This window comes from Vicia villosa, unplaced genomic scaffold (genome assembly GCF_029867415.1).
Source record: "Vicia villosa cultivar HV-30 ecotype Madison, WI unplaced genomic scaffold, Vvil1.0 ctg.002580F_1_1, whole genome shotgun sequence".
Lineage (NCBI taxonomy): Eukaryota > Viridiplantae > Streptophyta > Magnoliopsida > Fabales > Fabaceae > Vicia > Vicia villosa.
Genome location: NW_026705975.1, coordinates 243,302 through 263,818, shown reverse-complemented (window position 1 = coordinate 263,818; position 20,517 = coordinate 243,302). Strand labels below are relative to the sequence as shown.

The window sequence follows — 20,517 nt, the reverse complement described above, 5'->3', positions numbered from 1 at the left end:
ATTTCGGCAGCACTTCTTTGGCAGGAAATCGGACAGATTGAAGTGAAATGGCTGGTCCTATTTATAGGAGAGGCTTTGCAGTTGCTTTGCGTGAAAAGAGGAGATTCTGCAGACTTGGACGTGGAGACGTGCGTCTCCGTTTCTTCAGGAAGACTTGAGACGTGCGTCTCAAGTGGAGAGAATTTAGGGGCAGTAGGAGACGGGCGTCTCCTCTTGGTGACGTGGCAGAAGAGAACGTGGAGACGTGCGTCTCCACTTGCTTGCATGGTTTGGGCTACGCAATTTTGTTCCTTTGTGGGCTGGTTCGTCTCTTTTGGGCCTTTGGGTCCTTAATTGCACCCTTCTTTCACTTCAGCACTCCCTTTTCATCTTTTAGGCATAAATGTTGGTCATTTAAGCTCTATTTTCTTTCCTTTTCGCAAATAGTCGTAATTGAAGTGTAAAACCTGAAACAAAGCAAATACACACGTAATATCATAATAAATTAACATAATAAACGGAAAATGCTATAAATATCTATGGATTTTAAGCTAAATATACGATATAAAATCGTGTTATCACCAACGTTCTCAATCTTAGCCCTGATATAGAGTGGCTTCAAATGATTTCGCATACCCTCATCAGGCCTTTCGAAGAAAGCATTCTGTTCTTCTACTGCACCATTATTCAGCACATAGTAACACACAGGTTTGTGTTTTGTCATTTCTTCGATATCAGCCTCTTCACAGTCTTCTACTTCCGTTTCCTGATTAAACTCGTGAGGGAGTACGGAAACAACATTGCAATTCAAGTTTATAGATGACACTCCATCAGAATCAAAATCATTTGTCATTCTATCCTCTTCTTTCCAAGAATTTGAACGCATCTTTTCTTCTTCATCCAAGAGTTTTTCAGCTTCGAATAATCTGCGTTCCACCGGAGGTTTGTTTGACTTTGCCCCCTGGTATGGGACTTGGTTGCTACTAGATTCTCCAGCTTCTCTTGGCCTGTATTCCTTCTGAGCCTTTTTTATTCTCTGATGCCTTCTCCACTGGGACCGAGACATAGGATTTTTTCCTTTATAATTCTCTAATCGATACGCCTCTCGATTTGGTCTTTGAAATTGTTTCCTATATGCCATTGCAGTTCTACCACCTTGGTCCCAACTTCGCCATTTGTTGGTTCTTGCATCAGCTTGCACCCACCTATCCCTTGGCGCATCTGCAGGGATTCTAAAAGTTACCCTTCGAGTTCTGGGGTGTGGGCTATCAGACCTCTTTGTTGGAGTCCATATGTCGAAACCGTACAGGTTAGGACGCAACCCCTGAGTTTCTTGACTCATGTAGCAATACACACGTTCGAATGATCGTGCTAGCATTTCGTCATAGACTGCCCCACATCTTGGGCAGAGAGCAACTTCAGTGTTTTCTTTGTGGCATCTGACCAAAAATCCTACCAAGCTTTCCTCCATCTTTGGGTACAGTTGTAGTAGGGGATTTGGCTCTCTTCCTGGGTGTTCCCACCTTTCGCGTCGAACCCTTTCGAAGTTGGCTTCGACCCTTCAATTCAGCATGATCTAACACCTTGGACACATCCATTGCTTACCACCATTTCTCTCGTGGCAATTCCAGAGATATTCTTTGAGGCTTTCGGTTCTTGGAGGAACTTCGATGCCCCCATTTTGCCTCGTCAGCCATGTCTCTAGTTCGCCAAATTCAGACACTGGTCGTCTGGCGCTGACCATGTTAACCGCTGCTGGAGGAACTTTAGAGATCTGGATTTTCTGGAGTTTCATCCTGAGGTCTTCAGTGGCCTCACTGTTTTCTTCCTTCAATGCTTCAGTTATTTCTGTCTTGGAAGATTCTTCAACAACAGTGTTGAAGACTATTTCACCTTTTAGGCTTTCAGTAGCCTGCTTTCCATTGAACATTGCTTTAGTCTCCACAACTTCAACTTCAGAGGCCTCCACCATGTTGATATCTTCTACCTCGCAGAGGCTAGCGTCAGCAATGTTTAGGGGATTGGTATCGACCCTCATATGACTCTTGGTCTTGTCAGCAAACTTCAACCTTCCATCATTGAGAGCATTTTGAATTAGATCCCTGAAAAGAAAACATTGAGAAGTTTTATGGCCTAAAAACCCATGATATTTACAAAAACCTCTTTTCTTCCGTTGTTCCAACGGAGGAATTTTTGAATTTGGAGGTAGTATCATTTGGCCATCTTTTACCAATAAATCAAATATTTCATCACACTTGGTAATGTCGAATGTATAAGTTTTCTTAGGGAACCTATCATTCTTATCGTTTTCTACCGGGTTTTTTCCATTGGCAGGATTTAGCAATTTGCAGGCGTAAGGTGGCGCTTCTTTCAATTCAGCTAAGTCTATTTCGACTTCTTCAGGGCTATACGAGTCATTGAAAGACTCATCATCAGCGTCCTCGGCTTCGACGTACGCTACTCTCTCTTTCTTATAACTTTTATTCGCCCTAACTTTTTCTGCCTTCAGTCGTTCGACTTGTCGAACCCTGTCTGCTAATTGGGCCATGTCCCTAAGGTATTGGGTATCTAGTTTCTTTCTTATTGAATAATCTAGACCACCTGCAGCCATTTCAACAAGTTCATGCTCTGGGACTGTTGTAAAACACCTTGATTTCAACAAACGGAACCTATTTAAATAATCATCAATTGTTTCTGTGAATTTTCTTTTAACACTGGCCAATTCTTTCAAACTTATCTTAGTTTGACCCATGTAGAATTGCTCATGGAAAAGCCTTTCCAAGTATGCCCATGCATCTATCGAATTTGGTGGCAAAGTAGTAAACCAAATGAAGGCATTTTTTGTCAGCGAACTAGGGAAATATTTGATCCTTAAATCCTCGTTTCCCGCTAAGTCTCCTGCTTCTGTCAAATATCTAGCAATATGTTCCACCGTTGACTCATTAGTTTCGCCTGAAAATTTTGTAAATTTGGGTACCTTAGTGCCCCTAGGCAATTCTGTCTGCATGATATAATCTGATATAGGGGATGTATAGTTTGGACGTCTAAGTCCAGTACTAAGGCCATTATTGGCCATAACCCTTTCTATCATGGCAGTTAAGTTATTTTCTGTAGCCAGATTTTCTCTTCTAACTCTTTGAACAACCTCATCTGGGTGTTCGTTCCTACCCACAATCCTTAATCTGGGTCGCTCCTCCTCCGTTTCTTGTCGAACGGGGACGGTTCTTTGATTTGAAGCTTCTAAGTTAATTATTGGAGTTCCTTCGAACATCTCTGTTCTTCGTGAGGGGCCTACATCCCTAGTGGCTGTCCTAGATGACGGAACTATGTCTTGTACACGTTCTAAAATGGGCCTCTCTTCTTGATTCGAAGGCTGTTTGTCTTTCCTTTTAGGTGGTGTTATTCCCATGAATTTTGCCATTCGATTCATTTGAGATGATATCTTTTGGAAAGTCTCCATGTTTTCTCTATTTGTAGTAGTAACATTTGCCATTAGTGGGCTTAAAACTGAAGTCAATTCTCTGGCAAAAACCCCTACCATATCATGGTTGCTTGCATCCATTTCTTGTCGAAATGCTGCTTGGTTATTTGTGGTAAAGTGAGGCACCTGGGTAGAAAAACCAGTGTTATGTGCACTTCGACCCACTGAACTAACATTCGGTGAAAATGTCGCATTGTTAGTTGGGGCATATATAGATCCTGCCCCTCGTACGCCTGTTCCATATGGGTATGGCATTCCATATGAACTATTTGGTCTCCATTCGAAAGCAGAATTCGTGCCTTGACCAGGCAAATTATTTGCAGCATTTGTCGAGGCAAACAATACGTCCTCTGCGCTTGTGGATGAGGGTGCGGTTGTCGACACTGAAACTGGAATAGTTCCTGAAAGCCCTGTATTATTTTCAGGCAAAGCCTGGGAATTATCTACAGGTCTCGATCCATTTGGACCCGTTGCATCTCGTGTTCCTTGAGTAGAAGTCGAATTTGCCGCTCCTGATCCTGAACCTTGTGGGGGATCTTGATTACCCCCTGCACTGGCCGTAACGACCATTTTCCTGTTGTACCTTCGTTTGGGAATCGGTTGTGCACTGTTCTTTAATTTACCGTTCCTAAGGTTCATACAAGATCTTGATATTGTCTAGACAAAAATAAAGCAATTGATTAAAACAATCTGCTTGACACTGTCCCACCGGGTGTGCCAATTTGTTTACGGTGATTTCCGGTAAACAACCGCTAGTCTTCCAAACTATAATAAATATGATTTGGTTACTCGCAGGATCGACTAGATTGATCCTAGGACACATAGTCAAGAAGATTGTCATCAACGTTCATTCGAACCATATTCATTATTTGTCTTCTTCAATAAGCGTTGTTCGATTAAAGAACAAATAGTCTTGACAATCACTTTGTTATATATAAATGTGACTTCAGCGAAAAGATAAGTAACATAACATAGAAAATTAAAAGGACTATTGAAACGTAAAGAATCTTAAACTGCAGAAATGTAAAAGACTTTGAAAGTAAATAACATGAAAGTAATTCGAAAGTAAATGACATTCAAGTAAAGATACAGAAATGTAAATGGCAAGAAGTAAACGAAATGCAGTAATTCTGGAAGATATTTAAAAACAAAAGATAATACACATGTATTAAAATGGTGGTGTCATACGTACATTTTCTCAGCGAACTCTTTCTCTTAACGCTTGATACTTGAGTAAATATGTGAGTGATTTGTACAAAATGAACACACAGAATCCTAACATTAAGACTCCTATTTATACTAGTTTCGACCTTAACGGTCCTATACTAATCTGCTGCCACGTTTCTCATAAGAACTTCTAGCGATGCCATCTGTTACTTGGACAGTTACGAAACCGTCTTCGAATTTCAAATCTTCCCGCCTGAGTCTGTTTTCGACGCGTGGCAGTGTATTAAACAAACACTACAAAAAAAAACACACGCTAAGTAGTAATACTTGAATATATTTATAAATTTGTCTAAGTCCCCGAAGACACATACTTTTCACTAGCTTTCAGTATTCATTATCTTCATAGCGAACTTAGAAATCTTTACTCTCGAAGCATGACCATCAGTAGCCATTCTTTTATTTTTAAGGGATGGCCATCAGTAGCCATCTTTCTTTCGATTTTCTACTTCTTCGAAGGATAAATACTACAAAACGAAATCTTCAGCTAACAGGAGGGCGGATCGAAAACCCTTTCGGAACTGGGTCCCCCACTGGGATGTGTTTCCGGCAAGGAGGATTAGGGCGGAGGATGTGGTGTCTTTCTATATTTCGGAGTTCCCTGAAAATTGTAAGGCGGAAGATCTTTTGCGTTATTTGGCTGCATTGGTAACGCGGTGGAGGTTGCGATAGCTCCAAGAAGGAATCAATCGGAAAGCGTTTCGGTTTTGCGAGATTTACGGAGGTGGAAGATGCAAGGTGGTTGGGCGTTAAACTGGATAATGTCGCTTTTGAGGGGAAAAAGATTCACGCTAACGTCCCGAGATTTGAACGAAAGGTGGGTAACAGGGTTAAGTCTCCTTCTCTGGTTTTTGCGAATCGGGCCGTTCACCAGGTTGGGTCAAGGATTGGGGATCTGGAGGGTGGTCGAGGGGAGGCTTTGCGCGACGGTAGGTCCTTCGCCGATGTGCTGGAGAACAAAAACATTACCCAAAGAAGGGAGGGGCAGAGTAAAGTTGTTGTTTTCAGTCCGTCTGCAGAGGTGAATAGTAGATTTTCTAAATCGTGGATCGGTGTTCTGCGGGTACCAGGTTCTGGTAAGGGAATCCAAGCTAGCATCGAAAAGGCCGGTTTTTTCGGCATTTCTGTGTCTATTTTGGGAGCTCGTAAATGTCTGATTGAGGAGGGGGAGAAGGGTGCTTTGTCTGAATTTCTGAAGGAAGGAGATGGATGGTGGAGAAATTGGTTTGTGAAAGTTTCTAAATGGTGTGTGGAGGATAAGGATGCTTCAAGGGCGGTGTGGATTCGGGTTTTCGGAATTCCAGGTTTGGGTTGGGATCCAGTGGTGTTCTCTTCAATTGCAGAATTGTTTGGGTCGTTTGTGTGTATTGATGAAGCGACGGCGGGCGGGCGTTCATTCGAAGCAGCTAGAATCCAGGTTTGTGTGGATATTTCTTTTTGTTTTCATGACTCTATGGACCTGGTTTTGGATGGTTGTTTGCATTCTTTGCTGATTAAGGAGGAAATTCCAGCTCATGTTGTATATCCTTATGATCGTGTTTTGTCCAATTCTTCCCTGTCCTCTGATTGTATTGATTCTGATGAGGTTGAATCCTGGGGGTCGCGTGAAGTTTTTTCTAGGTGTAATTTTAATTCCCGGGATAGCATTGAACCTTTTGATTCTGATAGGGTGGAGGTTGTGAGAGAGGACAATGAATGTGTATCTGCAGCCTCGGGAATTCTGGAGGTAGCGAAGCATGAGGGTGGTGGAGAGTTTTCGAAGAAGATTCTCGGGGTAGACGGTGGGTCAGCGGAAGGGTCTTTTGACAGAGCTTTGGTCTCTGTAAGTAAAGGGGTCGCGGTGAGGAGTGGGGCGGAAATGTCTGGTTCAGTTCCGGAGGAGACGACAGGGAAGGATGGTTCGGTGGTAAAGTGTTCTTTGCTGGATGATCAGATTGTGAAAAATAGAAGGGTAAAGTTGAAAAAAATGTCGGATATTGGAGGGTGTCACAAAAATCATTTGTTTAGAAAGATGAAGGCGGTGAGTAGGAAGGGAAGGATGAAAAAAAACTTGAAATCTAATAGAAAAGCTGTCTTTGTTTCTGTTATGGGGGAAGATGGTTCGGGTAGTGGGCGGACATCAAACAAAGATCTGGCGGACGATCTTTTGAGTGGGGAATTTTGTTCTGAGAATAGTATTATTTATGCTAATAATGCTAGGCAGTGGGGTAATGTTAACATTGATGGAGGTGAGAGGTTGGTTAGGGCTATTGATGCTTTGGGGGTGATGGGAGGTAATGGGAGGGAGAGTATGGAGAGTATTAGAAACATTTTGGAAGTTTAAAAAAAAGAGAGTTAGAGAGTATTTTGGATAAGAAGGAGTTTTCAAAGATTATGTCATGATTATCGGATCTTTGAATATTAGAGGGGGAGGGAATGCTCTGAAGAGAAGGAGAATTAGTAACATTATTAAAAAGGGGGAGGCGGACATTTTTTTGATTCAAGAATCCAAGTTAACAGATTTGAATGAGGCCTTAGCAAGGAGTTTTTGGTGCGGTTCGGATATCGGATTTTCTTTTTCTAACTCGGAAGGCTTTTCGGGTGGTATGATTTGCTTATGGAAGGTTGGTAATGTAGAAGTCATTTCTAGTTTCAAAGGGGAAGGTTTCCTGGGTATAAAAGTTATTTGGAAGGATAATGCATACTATATTTTAAATGTTTATTCTTCGTGCTTGCTTGCGAAGAAGAAAGAACTTTGGGAAAATATTTTGCGTCTGAAGGATTCTTTTACAGATGGGGAATGGATTATCGGTGGGGATTTCAATTCTATTAGGGCGATTGGCGAAAGGAGAGGGCGGAGCGAGAGGGTGGTGTCTAATGAGGCGGTCTTTTTTGATAAGTTTATCGAAGATAGTGGCTTGATAGATATCCCTTGTAAAGGAAAGAAATATTCTTGGTATAGTGGTGATGGTAGAGCCATGAGTCGTATTGATCGTTTTTTGGTCTCTAATGTGGTGGTGAATAGGTGGGGTTTGGTGGGACAATTTATCGGTTGTCGTGATGTCTCGGACCATTGTCCGGTGTGGTTAGTGAAGGATAGAGAGAATTGGGGTCCTAAACCTTTCAAGTTCAACAATGAATGGTTTTCCTTTAAATCTTTTATTCCTTTCGTCGAGACGGAGTGGAAGGAGATGGTGGTGGAAGGGAGAGGTGATTTTGTACTTATAGAAAAACTTAAGAGGTTGAAAGATAGACTTAAATGGTGGAATGAAGTTGTTTTTGGTAAGATTGATTTGGAAGTGGAGGAATGCGTGAAGGAGGTGAATAAGGGTGATTCCTATTTGGAGGAGGTGGGGGAAGATTCTTTTATGGATACTTTGAATGATAGGAGGGGGCGAATAAGAGGTTATGGATGAATTTAAGGATAAAAGAAAATATGCTTGTGCAAAAATCTAGACTTAAGTGGTTGAATGAGGGAGATTCTAACTCTCGTTTCTTCCATAATGTTGTGAAAGAAAAAAGAAGACGTAATCATATTGGTCCTCTAGTTACATCCAGAGGGTTGGTGGAAAAGGTGGAGGATGTTAAGGAGGAAGTCCGGATTCATTTTGCTTCTAAATTCAAGGAGTTGGGTGCGGAGAGAATGAACCTTGATGGGATCCCATTTAAGAGTATTTGTGAAGGGGATGCTTCTTTTCTTGAAAGGCCTTTTCAAGAAGAAGAAATAAAGGAGGCTATTTGGAGTTGTGGGAGTGACAAGTCTCCGGGGCCGGACGGGTATACCTTTATGTTCATTAAAAAGTGTTGGTTTTTCCTTAAGGAGGATTTTGTGCGGTATGTTAAACATTTTCATCGGGGAGGAGCAATTTCAAAAGCGGTTAATTCTTCCTTCTTGTCCTTGGTTCCTAAAGCTCTTAATCCGGTAGGGTTGGATGATTATAGGCCTATTTGTTTGGTCGGATGCATGTACAAGCTCATTTCTAAACTCTTGGCGGGGAGATTGAAAAAGGTGTTGCATCATTTGATTTCTCCTTGTCAAAGTGCTTTTGTGTCGGGTAGACAACTTCTAGATGGCGTGTTGGTGGCGAATGAAGTGGTAGATTTTACAAAGAAAGTGGGCCGGGGATGTCTTTTGTTTAAGGTCGATTTCGAAAAGGCTTATGACAAAGTCTCTTGGAGCTTCCTTAAATACATGTTGAGGAGGATGGGTTTTGGAGCGATTTGGATGAGATGGATGGAGTTGTTGATCTTCAAAAGTTCAATGTCCGTGTTAGTTAATGGTAGTCCGACGAAAGAGTTTGAGGTGGAAAAAGGTTTGAGGCAAGGTGACCCGTTATCTCCCTTCCTTTTTGTGTTAGTGGCGGAGGGTTTGGCGGGTCTAGTGAGGAAATCCTCCGAAATTGGAGAGTTTAAAGGTATTGATTTTAGTGGTAGTTGTGTGGTTGACATATTACAATTTGCGGATGATACTCTTATTGTGGGGGAAAGTTCATGGAGACAAGTGTGGGCAATCAAAGCGGTCTTAAGAGCTTTTGAGTTGGTGTCGGGCCTTGGTATTAATTATCACAAGAGTAAATTGATTGGTATTAATGTGAGTGCAAATTTCTTGGAGGCGGCGGCTTATGTTTTATCTTGTAAGATTGAAGGAAGCAACTTTGTTTTTCTTGGTATTAAAGTGGGTAGCGATCCGAGAAAAATATCTTCTTGGAGTTCTCTTATAACGAAGATTAGGAATCGTTTATCGGGTTGGAAAAATCGTTTTCTAAGTTTGGGAGGAAGGATAACACTTTTGAAATCTTGCCTTAGCTCAATTGCTATTTTCACGATGTCGTTCTATAGAATGCCGGTTTCGGTGGCTAAGGAGGTGGCTAGGATCCAAAGTAATTTTTTGTGGGGAGGGGGTTTGGAGGAGAAAAGGAAGATTCATTGGGTGAGTTGGAAACAAGTTTGCTTACCGTTTATAAAGGGAGGAATTGGTATTAAAGAAGTGGGGGATTTCAACCGTGCTCTCCTTAATAAATGGCGGTGGAGGATTCTAAATGGTGAAGAAGCTCTTTGGTGCAATTTGTTAAAAACTTGTTATGGGGATTTCACTATGGAGTCCTTTTGTGGAGGTATGTCTTCTAACCCTTTTTCTTCTCTCTCTTCTTCTTCTCTTTCTTTAGCATCGGTGTGGTGGAAGGATATTATTTCGCTTGGAAAAGATAAAGGAGAGGATCCGTTGGCTTTTAATTGTCGTTTTGTCTTGGGGAATGGTTTTATCACCCCTTTTTGGGAGGCAAGGTGGGTGGGAAATTTATGTTTGAAGGAGGAGTTCCCTAATTTATATGCGGCTTCTTTGTTGAAACGGGTGGCGGTGGCAAGTATGAGAGGTTGGTTAAATGGAGAATGGGAGTGGGGGAATTTTGGGGTTGAGTTGCATTTTGATACCGATCCGGTTGTTTTGGCGGAGGATTTATCTCTCCGTAACTTGTTGCTAGGCCGTAAGCCTATGAGGGAGGGAAGGGATAAAGTTGCGTGGTTCGGTTCGGCGGAAGGCATATTTTCGGTGGCTTCTTGTTATGAATTAATGGTTTCATCCCGTTTGCCGTTTGGTCCGTTGGGTAGATGTGATCCGGCTTTTGATTTAATTTGGAAGATTCAAGTGCCTTTCAAGATTAAGGCGTTTGCTTGGAGGACTTTTGTAAATAGGCTCCCAACAAAGGATTTACTATCTTTTAGGGGTGTTCCTTTGTCGGAAGAGAACTTAAAGTGTGTTTTTTGTGGCTTTTTTCCGGAAAGTTGTGAACATTCTTTCTTCAAGTGTTCTATGGTGAGGGGGGTGTGGAGGGACATAGCCGTGTGGATTGGTAAACCGGTGGGGAATATGGAAGAAGAGTGTCTTCATAGTTTCATGGAGTGGTACATTTTTTGTAAAAAAAAGAAGGTTAAAGAGGGTAAAAGTGGATTGGTTTGGTTAGCTATTTTGTGGACTTTTTGGTTATCTAGAAATGGTGTTTGCTTCCGGAATGAAGGATGGGTTGTTGATAATGTGATTTGGAATATCAAGTCTTTATTATGGAAGTGGTCTTTTTTTGGAGAAATTACGCACCCAATTTATAGTTTTTATGAGTTTAGCAAGGAGCCTTTGTTTTTCCTCTCATAACTCTATTTGGTCTGTAATTTCTCTGTGTTAGCAGGTTTTTTGTTTTGATCCTGCTCCTCTGTGTAAACAGGTTTTGAGAACCCTTTGTTCTCGTATTAATTCCATATTGCTTACACAAAAAAAAAAAAAAACAAACTAGAACTAAAATGTTATTGTCATCACATATTTTGTGCTTGAGCGGGCTGGTCCAATGAAACTAATGTTAATTTCGGTAGTTAAATGTTTACATTTTTTTATACCAAGGTTGAATCCAAAAAAATTGAAACCATTAGTCAAAAATAAAACAATTTTCAAAAAAAAATCCAAAAAGCCAGTAGTAAATTTTTCTCATTTGTGGCCCTATCAGATTTGAACACAGAGCCTTCAAATAAATAAAACACCATTCACTATCCAACTGAACTAAAAAAGCATCTATTCACAGTTTTCGTTTTCAGAAAAATATACTGAATTTTAATTTTTTGAAGCCTAAAATACCTTGAAGAAAAAATATTTTTTTGAGGCCCAAGGCGAGGACCTAGCCCGCCTTACCCTTGGGTCTGCCCTGTGCTCGAGAATCACATGAATTATCACCACCAGCTTTGTTTCCACTTGTTCAAGAATGACATGAATTATGACAGTGTGTTTCTTTGTATTCAAGTGTTAACAACACATCCTGGAAACCCACGTTTATTGCTCTTTTAATTATTTATTCGGTTGACTTATTTGAATTGATTTTGTCTTAGAAATCAATAAATTTAATATTAATTTATAAAACAAATTTACAAATCATCTGTGAAATTGAAATTGTTGATTGTTCATGGAAATGAAAAGAAAACATTAAGTAATTAAATTATAGAACTAGAAAGTGAAGAATGAAAGAAATCACGATGGGTTATTAGTTTGACATTCATTTTCCACTCACTGATGTTTGAGTTTATTAGTTAACTTGCTGAATCGAAAACAGCTAGTGAAATCAAAAGAGAAACGTAAATTAGAACTTGTTGAATCGAAACGCAAATCAGAATTGAACCTTACAAACTCAGAGATCCAATATCGAAAACTCTGTGAAATCTAAATGAGAAACGTGTTGCTTAATCGGAACTGAACTACAAAATGCAACCAAAATTTGCTGAACCAAAAATAAAAAAAATCTCAACGATTCGAAAAATCAAAAACATTGTTTTAACTTGCAAACAGATTCGTACAGATCGAACAAACCGTCGAAGATGAAATGAATATTTTTTAGAATGAAGATTTTTTATTTTAGAAAGATGAATTAACTCATTAAAATGAAGAACTTTATTTTAGATAGATGAATTTTAACATTAAAAAAAATGAAAAATGAAGATAAGTATAAAGAAGATGAATAATTCATTTTTGAAGATTGAATCAAAACAAATAAGTAAAGACCAAAGTTACCGACAAGTTGTAGGTCAAAGATCTCAATCGTTAAATATAAATAATAATATATTACTCCCTCCGTCCTGAGTGGCCCATTTGGAATAAAACGGTGTCTCAAAATGAATGTTTCATTTCAATTTTCAATGCACTTTTTCCTATTTTACCCTCTAATTATTAAAAGTTTCATCCTTCTTAATAAATGATAAGGGTGTTATAGTAAAAATGACATTCTCTCTCTTACTTTTATACCATTTTCTTAATCCGTATAAAATGTGTTGGGTCACTCATTATGGGACGGAGGGAGTAATGATTAAAAATCTCACTTCTTCATGGTAGTCAAAAACTCACTTGCACAACCCACCGATTTTTGTTGAACAAAACAAATGTGAATAGATATAATAGGTGCAACATATTTAACAAAATTGATGCGTATTTTAGAATAATCTAATCAACATTTATCTATATTATTTATTTTTTTAAAATAAAATATAGATGGATTTATTTATTCTGTAATTAAATTAGAAAAGTTATTTTTGTTTGGGTTACTAATTAATCATCGAGACCAAGGAATGAGCCAATGTATTCAGGAGTTTCACTATATTCTATGTAGTATTTTCAAACTATGAAATTTTAAATTTTTCTTTCTGATAGTCCGAAAATTAAAATTTGGGTGCGCCACAATACAACAAATCGAGAATTTTTTTTTTGAATAACCATTTTTTTAAAAAAAATTTCATAAATAACCAAGATTTCAAAAAAATTACACAAATGTCATTTTTTGCTTAAAAAACACACGTTGTCGCCAGGGGGGGTGGCGACAACACTGGGCCTGCAATGCAGTCGCCAGTGGGCCTGGCGCCCATGTGTTAATTTTAGGTGTTGTCGCCACCCCCCCTGGCGACAACACCCCCCCTTTATTTTTTTTTTTCTTTTTTTTTTTGTAATTTTTTTTTCTTTAACATATTGTCCTCCTAATTTTTTTCAGTATTTTTTTTTTAATAACTACAATGTTTTAATAATTTTTGTTAGTTTTTTTTTTTAGTTTTTTTTTTAACAACAATTTTTCAATAAATTTTTTATATTGTTTTTTTTATCTATCTTGTTAAAATTATTTTTGGAATATAAATGTTAATTAACTTATTTATAATTTAGTTTCTGAACATGGTTAATAATATATATTTTATTGGTCAATGAAGTAGTGGAAGTAGTTAATGAATTATAAGTAAAATAATTAATCAATAACTTATATTTTTGTGGTTAATATAGTTGTGAAGTTGGTTAGTAAAACAATGTTATATTTATATTATAAAATAAATTTTAAGATTATATAATATTGAAAAAAAATAATAATATTTTAAAAAATATTGAATACATTAAAATATAAGTTGGACATTCGTTAAAATAATTATATATTAAGATACAATAACGATACATTGACGATAGAAATACATTAAAATTAAAGACATTTCAAAAAACATTAACGATACAAATACATTATAATTAAAAACATTACAAAATACATTCAAGATACAAATAAAAATCTTATTGCGCGCCACGTGGCCCATGGTACGATCCACACTGAGGTTGTCGAATGGGTCGTGTAGATGGGTCACGAGTTGGTAATGCCCCCCTATTCCCGCGACGACGCCCCCCTCTATTTGGTACGTCTTGTGCCATAGTCGACGGTCCCTGAATGAAACCTGGGTCTTCAACATCTTGACCTATAGAATTCCCTCCATATGATAGGCGGGTGCCCGCGGCGCTGTCGAAGCTGTGTCTAGGCGGGTTAAAATTTCTCCTAGTGGGTGCAGCCTGGAAGTTTTGGAAGTCGGTGGTGGATCCAGTTTGGTTAAAATACAATGGTTGTGGCGGTGTGTTGAAGTCAAATTGTTGGCTGGGGTACTGTGATGTGTGTTGGTCGAATGTGGTGTATTGCGGGTATTCTTCTTCTATGCCCATGTCGGGGGTCATTGGTGGTGATCTTGAAGAGCCCCCCGCATGGAATTCCTGAAAATGTGATCTAGAAGAGCTCCCTGCATGGAATTCTTGATTTTGTGGTTGAGTTTGGGATGAAAAGAACGGGTGGAGTTGTTGGGAATGTTGTTGGTAAAAAGGTGTTTGTGGTTGCATTGGTTGTTGGTGGTAACTTTGTTGTTGTTGTTGTTGTTGGTGTTGTTGTGGGTAATGTTGTTGTTGGTAATTTGGTGGTGGTTGTTGTTGTTGTTGGTAATTTGGTGGCGGTGGGTGTTGTTGTTGTTGGTGGTAATTTGGTGGTGGTTGTTGTTGTCCTCCAAAATATGGAGGTTGTGCTCGCGGGTCAGCTAAATAGAAAGGGGCAGACACAATCATTTCTGGATTTGTGACGGTCCTGTACCAGTTTACATACTCGACAGTTGGCTTCATTTCTCCCGGCGCCACAGGAAATTCTAGAACCGTTTTTGATCGACGAGCCCATATTTTACGCTGCTCTATGGCAAAGGACTTGTAATTTTGTACGTACCACTGTTCGCTAACCTTCGCAAGATGCCAACGTCCCAAACAGTCAGGCTCAGGTGGGTCAGGGATACCTTGATGCATGCCGAATTGGAGCTTCACACGGTCACTCGGGTGCATCTCCACAGTGGTGAACCGTATGATGGGTGATTTTGCTGTCCAAATAGCCGCCTCGTCAAGGTCGGGTACGTGGTCCAATTCCAAGTAAGGACGCCAAATAAACTGCAAAGCAAATAATATTAATTTCAGAATATAGAAGATAGTTATTTTTAAAAATATATTTAGAAAATGGACATTTTTAGAGGTATTACTTCTTGGGGTCCTAGTCGATCTAATAGCTGGCGGTAGAAAATGATTTTGGAATCAGGCGTTTTGGACCAATCCATTCCGAGTGCATTGAACCTAAACACATTAAAAGATATAAATCAATATAGTTACAATGATGATGGAATAAAAAGCAATAATTAAAATAAGATCCAAACGTTACCTTGAAGCGTAAGGGAAGGCGTAACTGTTTGGATTTGCAGGGGCCAATATCGGCATCCTCCACCATGCCCATGTTTGTAGCAAGAATGCACATCCACTAAATGTACAAACATCCTTTTTTGCACATTTGCATAAGGAACTATATAGGTATGCCAACACAGCCGAACCCCAGCTATATGTCTTTATTGCATCAATGTCCCCAAGTAAACACAAGTACATAAAATTAATGTTCCAAAACATGGAATGAATGTTCCAAAACATTACCTGCATGGGAGGTTTGACGGCAGAGAAAATAACGTAACCGTTCCTTCGGACAATGGGAGGTTGATAGTCCAAACGCCTTACAGGTGGCGGAGGATCAGTAGTCCGGTGCGTGCCATCTGGCCTTATTCGAGATCTCATTTTTTCGTGTCTGTACTGATGCACACAAGAAACCCTAATTTATAGAGGGACAATTAGGGTTTCATTTACAAGGGAAAAACATAAACAATAATTTTGTAGAATAAAATTCAGGGCCCCACGTGGTCCCCATCTGTTTTCTGTCCTTCGCATGCGTCCGAAACGAGTTCCTGTACACTAGCATGCGCCTGTAATGATTCCTGAAACGATTCCTGATAGATTCCTGCAACGATTCCCCCTATCTTCATGCATGCAGCCCTATCTCTTGTGGCATGCATTAGTCATGTCAAAGTTACTATCTTCTGCAGAATTATTGCCTCATTCATTGCATGCATGACTCTTGTGTAAGAGGTGGGGACGAGAATCTCTTGTGGCATGCATTAGTCATGTCAAAGTTACTATCTTGTGCAGAATTATTGCCTCATTTATTGCATGCATGACTCTTGTGTAAGAGGTGGGGACGAGAATCTCTTGTGGCATGCATTAGTCATGTCAAAGTTACTATCTTGTGCAGAATTATTGCCTCATTTATTGCATGCATGACTCTTGTGTAAGAGGTGGGGACGAGAATCTCTTGTGGCATGCATTAGTCATGTCAAAGTTACTATCTTGTGCAGAATTATTGCTTCATTTCTTGCATGCATTACCCTTGTGTAAGAGGTGGGGACGAGATTCTCTTGTGGCATGCATTAGTCATGTCAAAGTTACTATCTTGTGCAGAATTATTGCTTCATTTCTTGCATGCATTACCCTTGTGTAAGATTTCTTGCATGATATATAGGAACTACTTCACATACTATTTTTTACAACCATCACAACTTTCCCAAACATTTCTTCCTTTTGCAACACAACACAATTCTCACATTTCTTCTTTCCCAAACACATTTCAAAATTATGGCATCCACCTCGCAGTTCAAAGTTCGTGTTCATATGAATGGTGAGACATACCACTGCGACACAAACGGTTTTCTATTTAGAAACACAAACTCAACACGTTTTGCTCTAAATAGACAATCAGATTTCTCTTATCTAAAAAGGAAAATCGAATCCAAAATAAGAGAACCAGTGTCTCAGATATTTTACCGACAACCCCTTCTTCAACCTAACAACTCAGTCATGTTTTGTCAATCAGAGATAACAACTGACTTAGAGGTCCAAAACATGCTCCTCACCCATGAGTATTTTGGTTATGATTATCTGGAACTGTACGTAGTGGTTGAACAAAATGCTCCTTCGCAAAATATTCAGTCACAAGTTATTGATCCTGTTGTTGATGACGAACAACAACCCGAGCATGTCATTGACGAAGAAACTGATATAGAAGATGTTGTTGATGAGTTGGTGAATCGTGAATCCGAAGATGAAGGTGACGAAGAAGTTCCAGTACCGGATCCAGTACCGGATACACATGCATATTCACCTCCGGCACATTTCACAACGCTTAATTTAGGAGAGGACGAGCCATCGTCCGATATGTTCTACAATCCATACATGAGGTCAAGCGAGGAGTTGAAAGAGGGTGACACGTTTCGTTCGAAGGATGATTGTCTGTTGGCTATAAAAAATTGGCACTTAGCAAATTGTGTTGATTTTAAAGCCGATCGATCAAATCCAGAGAGAGTCACTATTGCATGCAAAAACCCGGAATGTGGATACATGCTGAAGGCATCATTCAGAAAGAAGTTTAACGCGTGGGTGATACGTTCGATATCTCAAGCCCACACCTGCGTCACCACTAACATGGCGCAAGATCATCGAAAACTCAGTCATGACATGATATGCCATACCATCATTCCTCTGGTCGAAACTGACCCATCCCTGAAGGTGAAGACAATTATTTCTCATTGCGTTTCTGTGTTCAAATACAGACCTTCGTACAGAAAGGCTTGGTTGGCGAAACAGAAAGCAATTGAAAGAGTCTACGGCAACTGGGAGGAATCGTACCAACAACTTCCTCGCTACCTGGCTGCACTGCAATTGTATTCACCTGGGACTGTTACTATATTGGAGACACTGCCGGCACAGTCCCAGGACGGAACCCCTCTCGAAGGTAATGGAATCTTCCATAGACTATTCTGGGCGTTTCAACCATGCATCGTCGGTTTTGGTTTTTGCAAGCCGATTATTCAAATTGATGGAACGTGGCTGTATGGGAAATACAAGGGAACTTTGTTGATGGCGGTCGCGCAGGATGGAAATAGCAACATTTTTCCAATAGCATTTGCTTTGGTAGAAGGCGAAACAGCTGCTGCTTGGGGTTTCTTTCTGAAGAATCTCCGAGCTAGAGTCGCTCCACAACCTAATCTTTGTTTGATTTCTGACAGGCACGCTTCTATTGAAAGCGCATACAACAATCCGGCAAATGGTTGGCACAACCCTCCGTCTAAGCATGTCTACTGTATTAGGCACATAGCACAGAATTTTATGAGAGAGATCAAGGATAAATTTTTGAAGAACCACTTGGTGAACGCGGGGTATGCCTTAAACCAACCTGGATTTCAATACTACCGCCGAGAAATAGCGTTGACAAATCCAGATGCAGGGAGGTGGATTGACAGCATTGATAGAGCAAGATGGACTAGGTCATACGACGATGGGGCTAGGTGGGGCCACATGACTACAAATCTTGTGGAATCAATGAACGGGGTTTTCAAAGGCATACGAAACCTACCTGTAACTGCCATTGTTAGTGCTACGTATTTTCGGATGGCAACTTTGTTCGCCACACGAGGCAAGAGGTGGAATTCAGTGTTACAAACACAACAGGTATATAGTGACGTCTGCATGAAATATATACAACAGGAATCTGCCAAGGGTAACACTCATCGGGTGACCGAGTTCGACCGTCATGGCCACACCTTCAGTGTAAAGGAAACAATTGACCACAATCAGGGACTTCCACGACAACAGTATCGCGTCAATATCCCAGATCGTTGGTGCGACTGTGGCCAATTTCAAGCATTTCGCATGCCTTGCTCCCATGTCCTTGCAGCATGTTCACATACTCACTTTGATGCATTATCTTTGGTATCAGAAATTTACAAGGTTTCAACGTTGCTCAACGTATACGACAATTACTTCCCGGTGGTAGCAATGGAAGCATATTGGCCTGTGTACGAGGGGGAAACAGTTTGGCATAACGATTTAATGCGTCGGAATAAAAGCGGTCGACCAAACAGCAGGCGTATTAGAACCGAGATGGACGTAACTGAAAAAATGCAGAGGAAGTGTAGTATATGTCGTGAGGTAGGACATAATAGGACCAAATGTCCCAATCGTGGATCTAGTTCCACAACATAGTTATTAGTTTCCTTGATGTATGTAATTTACTTTTTCAATGAAATGAACTTTTTTTTTTTTAAATTTTATGGGTTACAACACAAAAAAAAAATTACTAAATAAAAAAAAGTTCATGGTACATATTGAATGAAATTACCAAATATTACCATGGAGAACATATTTGGAACCAACAAAATTTACAAAGATTTAAGAGAAAATAGTACCGAAAACATTAATTTTGAAACTAAAAAATTACCTAAAATATAATACCATAAAAAAATTAAGAGGAAATAATGAAAAAAATTACATTAATATTGAAAACAAATTAAGAGGAAATAATGAAAAAAATTACATTAATATTGAAAGAAATAATTATGAGGAAACAATGAATAAAATTAAGAGGAAATAATTAAAAAAATTAGGTGGAAATAATGAAACTAAGATTGAAAAATATTGAAAATTACTACAAAAAATTATTACAAAATTGTAGTTATTAAAAAAAAAATACTGAAAAAATTTAAGTGAAATTAATGTTAAAGAAAAAAAAATTACAAAAAAAAAAAGAAAAAAAAAATAAAGGGGGGGTGTTGTCGCCAGGGGGGGTGGCGACAACACCTAAAATTAACACATGGGCGCCAGGCCCACTGGCGACTGCATTGCAGGCCCAGTGTTGTCGCCACCCCCCCTGGCGACAACGTGTGTTTTTTAAGCAAAAAATGACATTTGTGTAATTTTTTTGAAATCTTGGTTATTTCTGAAATTTTTTTTAAAAAAATGGTTATTCAAAAAAAAAATTCACAAATCGACAAACTTCTCCATTATAAATGCACCACAATACAATAAATAAACAAATCTCTCCATCAGTAATGCACCATCCATGTGGGCTTTGCCCCTCTATCTTTCCCAAAAAAAAAAAACACCATCCATATTAAAAAAAATCTGAATTTTGAAATTCGGATACATCTTTTAATTTTTGGAATTCAAAAATATCAAATGAAAAAACGAACGTTGCATTACCTTACATAGGTAGTACTTTTCATGATCAAAACACAACAAAATTGGTCCAGTGGTGATTGGCGCTGGATTTGGTAGGGAGAACCACGGTTCGATCTTCCGCAACTGCGATCCGGAGGGGGATAGAACCACTTGATGCCAGAACTCGCCCCCGAACCGGACTAAACCGGTGGTATAAAGCCAAAAAAAAAAACACAACAAACTATAAAATCTTCAAAATTTTCCTTGCATTCTTAATCAGGGTAAACATTAAAAGGTGCAAAATTATCTAAAATTACAAATAATGTACATTTATATCATTATCATCATATGGATAATCTACATTTCCTTTATGTACTATGAACGCATAATTCGAAGATTGAAATCCAGATTCTCAAAGGACTGATATGGAATTGAAATTCGGATTTGTTCAATGTTGATTGAAATTGACTTTTTCTATTGGTTGTAGTTATGGTACACCATGATGTTGTGATTAGACACCCTAATATTGTGATTAAAACTAATGCTTAAGGATAACGAATAGAGTTATGATAAAGGGAAATCACAATATAAAAGGCAACTGAAAAAAATTCTCTTAAGTCAATTCTTATGAATGAGCATGATCAGTGATAGAAACGGTTACCTCTTGTCGCGATTAACACCTTTGATGTTGTTTACG

The 20,517-nt window shown here is 39.2% G+C and overlaps 1 protein-coding gene across 1 annotated transcript; it reads left to right on the top strand.

Moving 5' to 3' along the window:
• Positions 1-7,062: 7,062 nt before the first annotated feature.
• On the top strand, positions 7,063-8,079 carry LOC131639291 (uncharacterized). The gene has a single exon (XM_058909794.1). The coding sequence runs from the start codon at positions 7,063-7,065 to the stop codon at positions 8,077-8,079; it is 1,017 nt and encodes a 338-aa protein (XP_058765777.1).
• Positions 8,080-20,517: the final 12,438 nt, after the last annotated feature.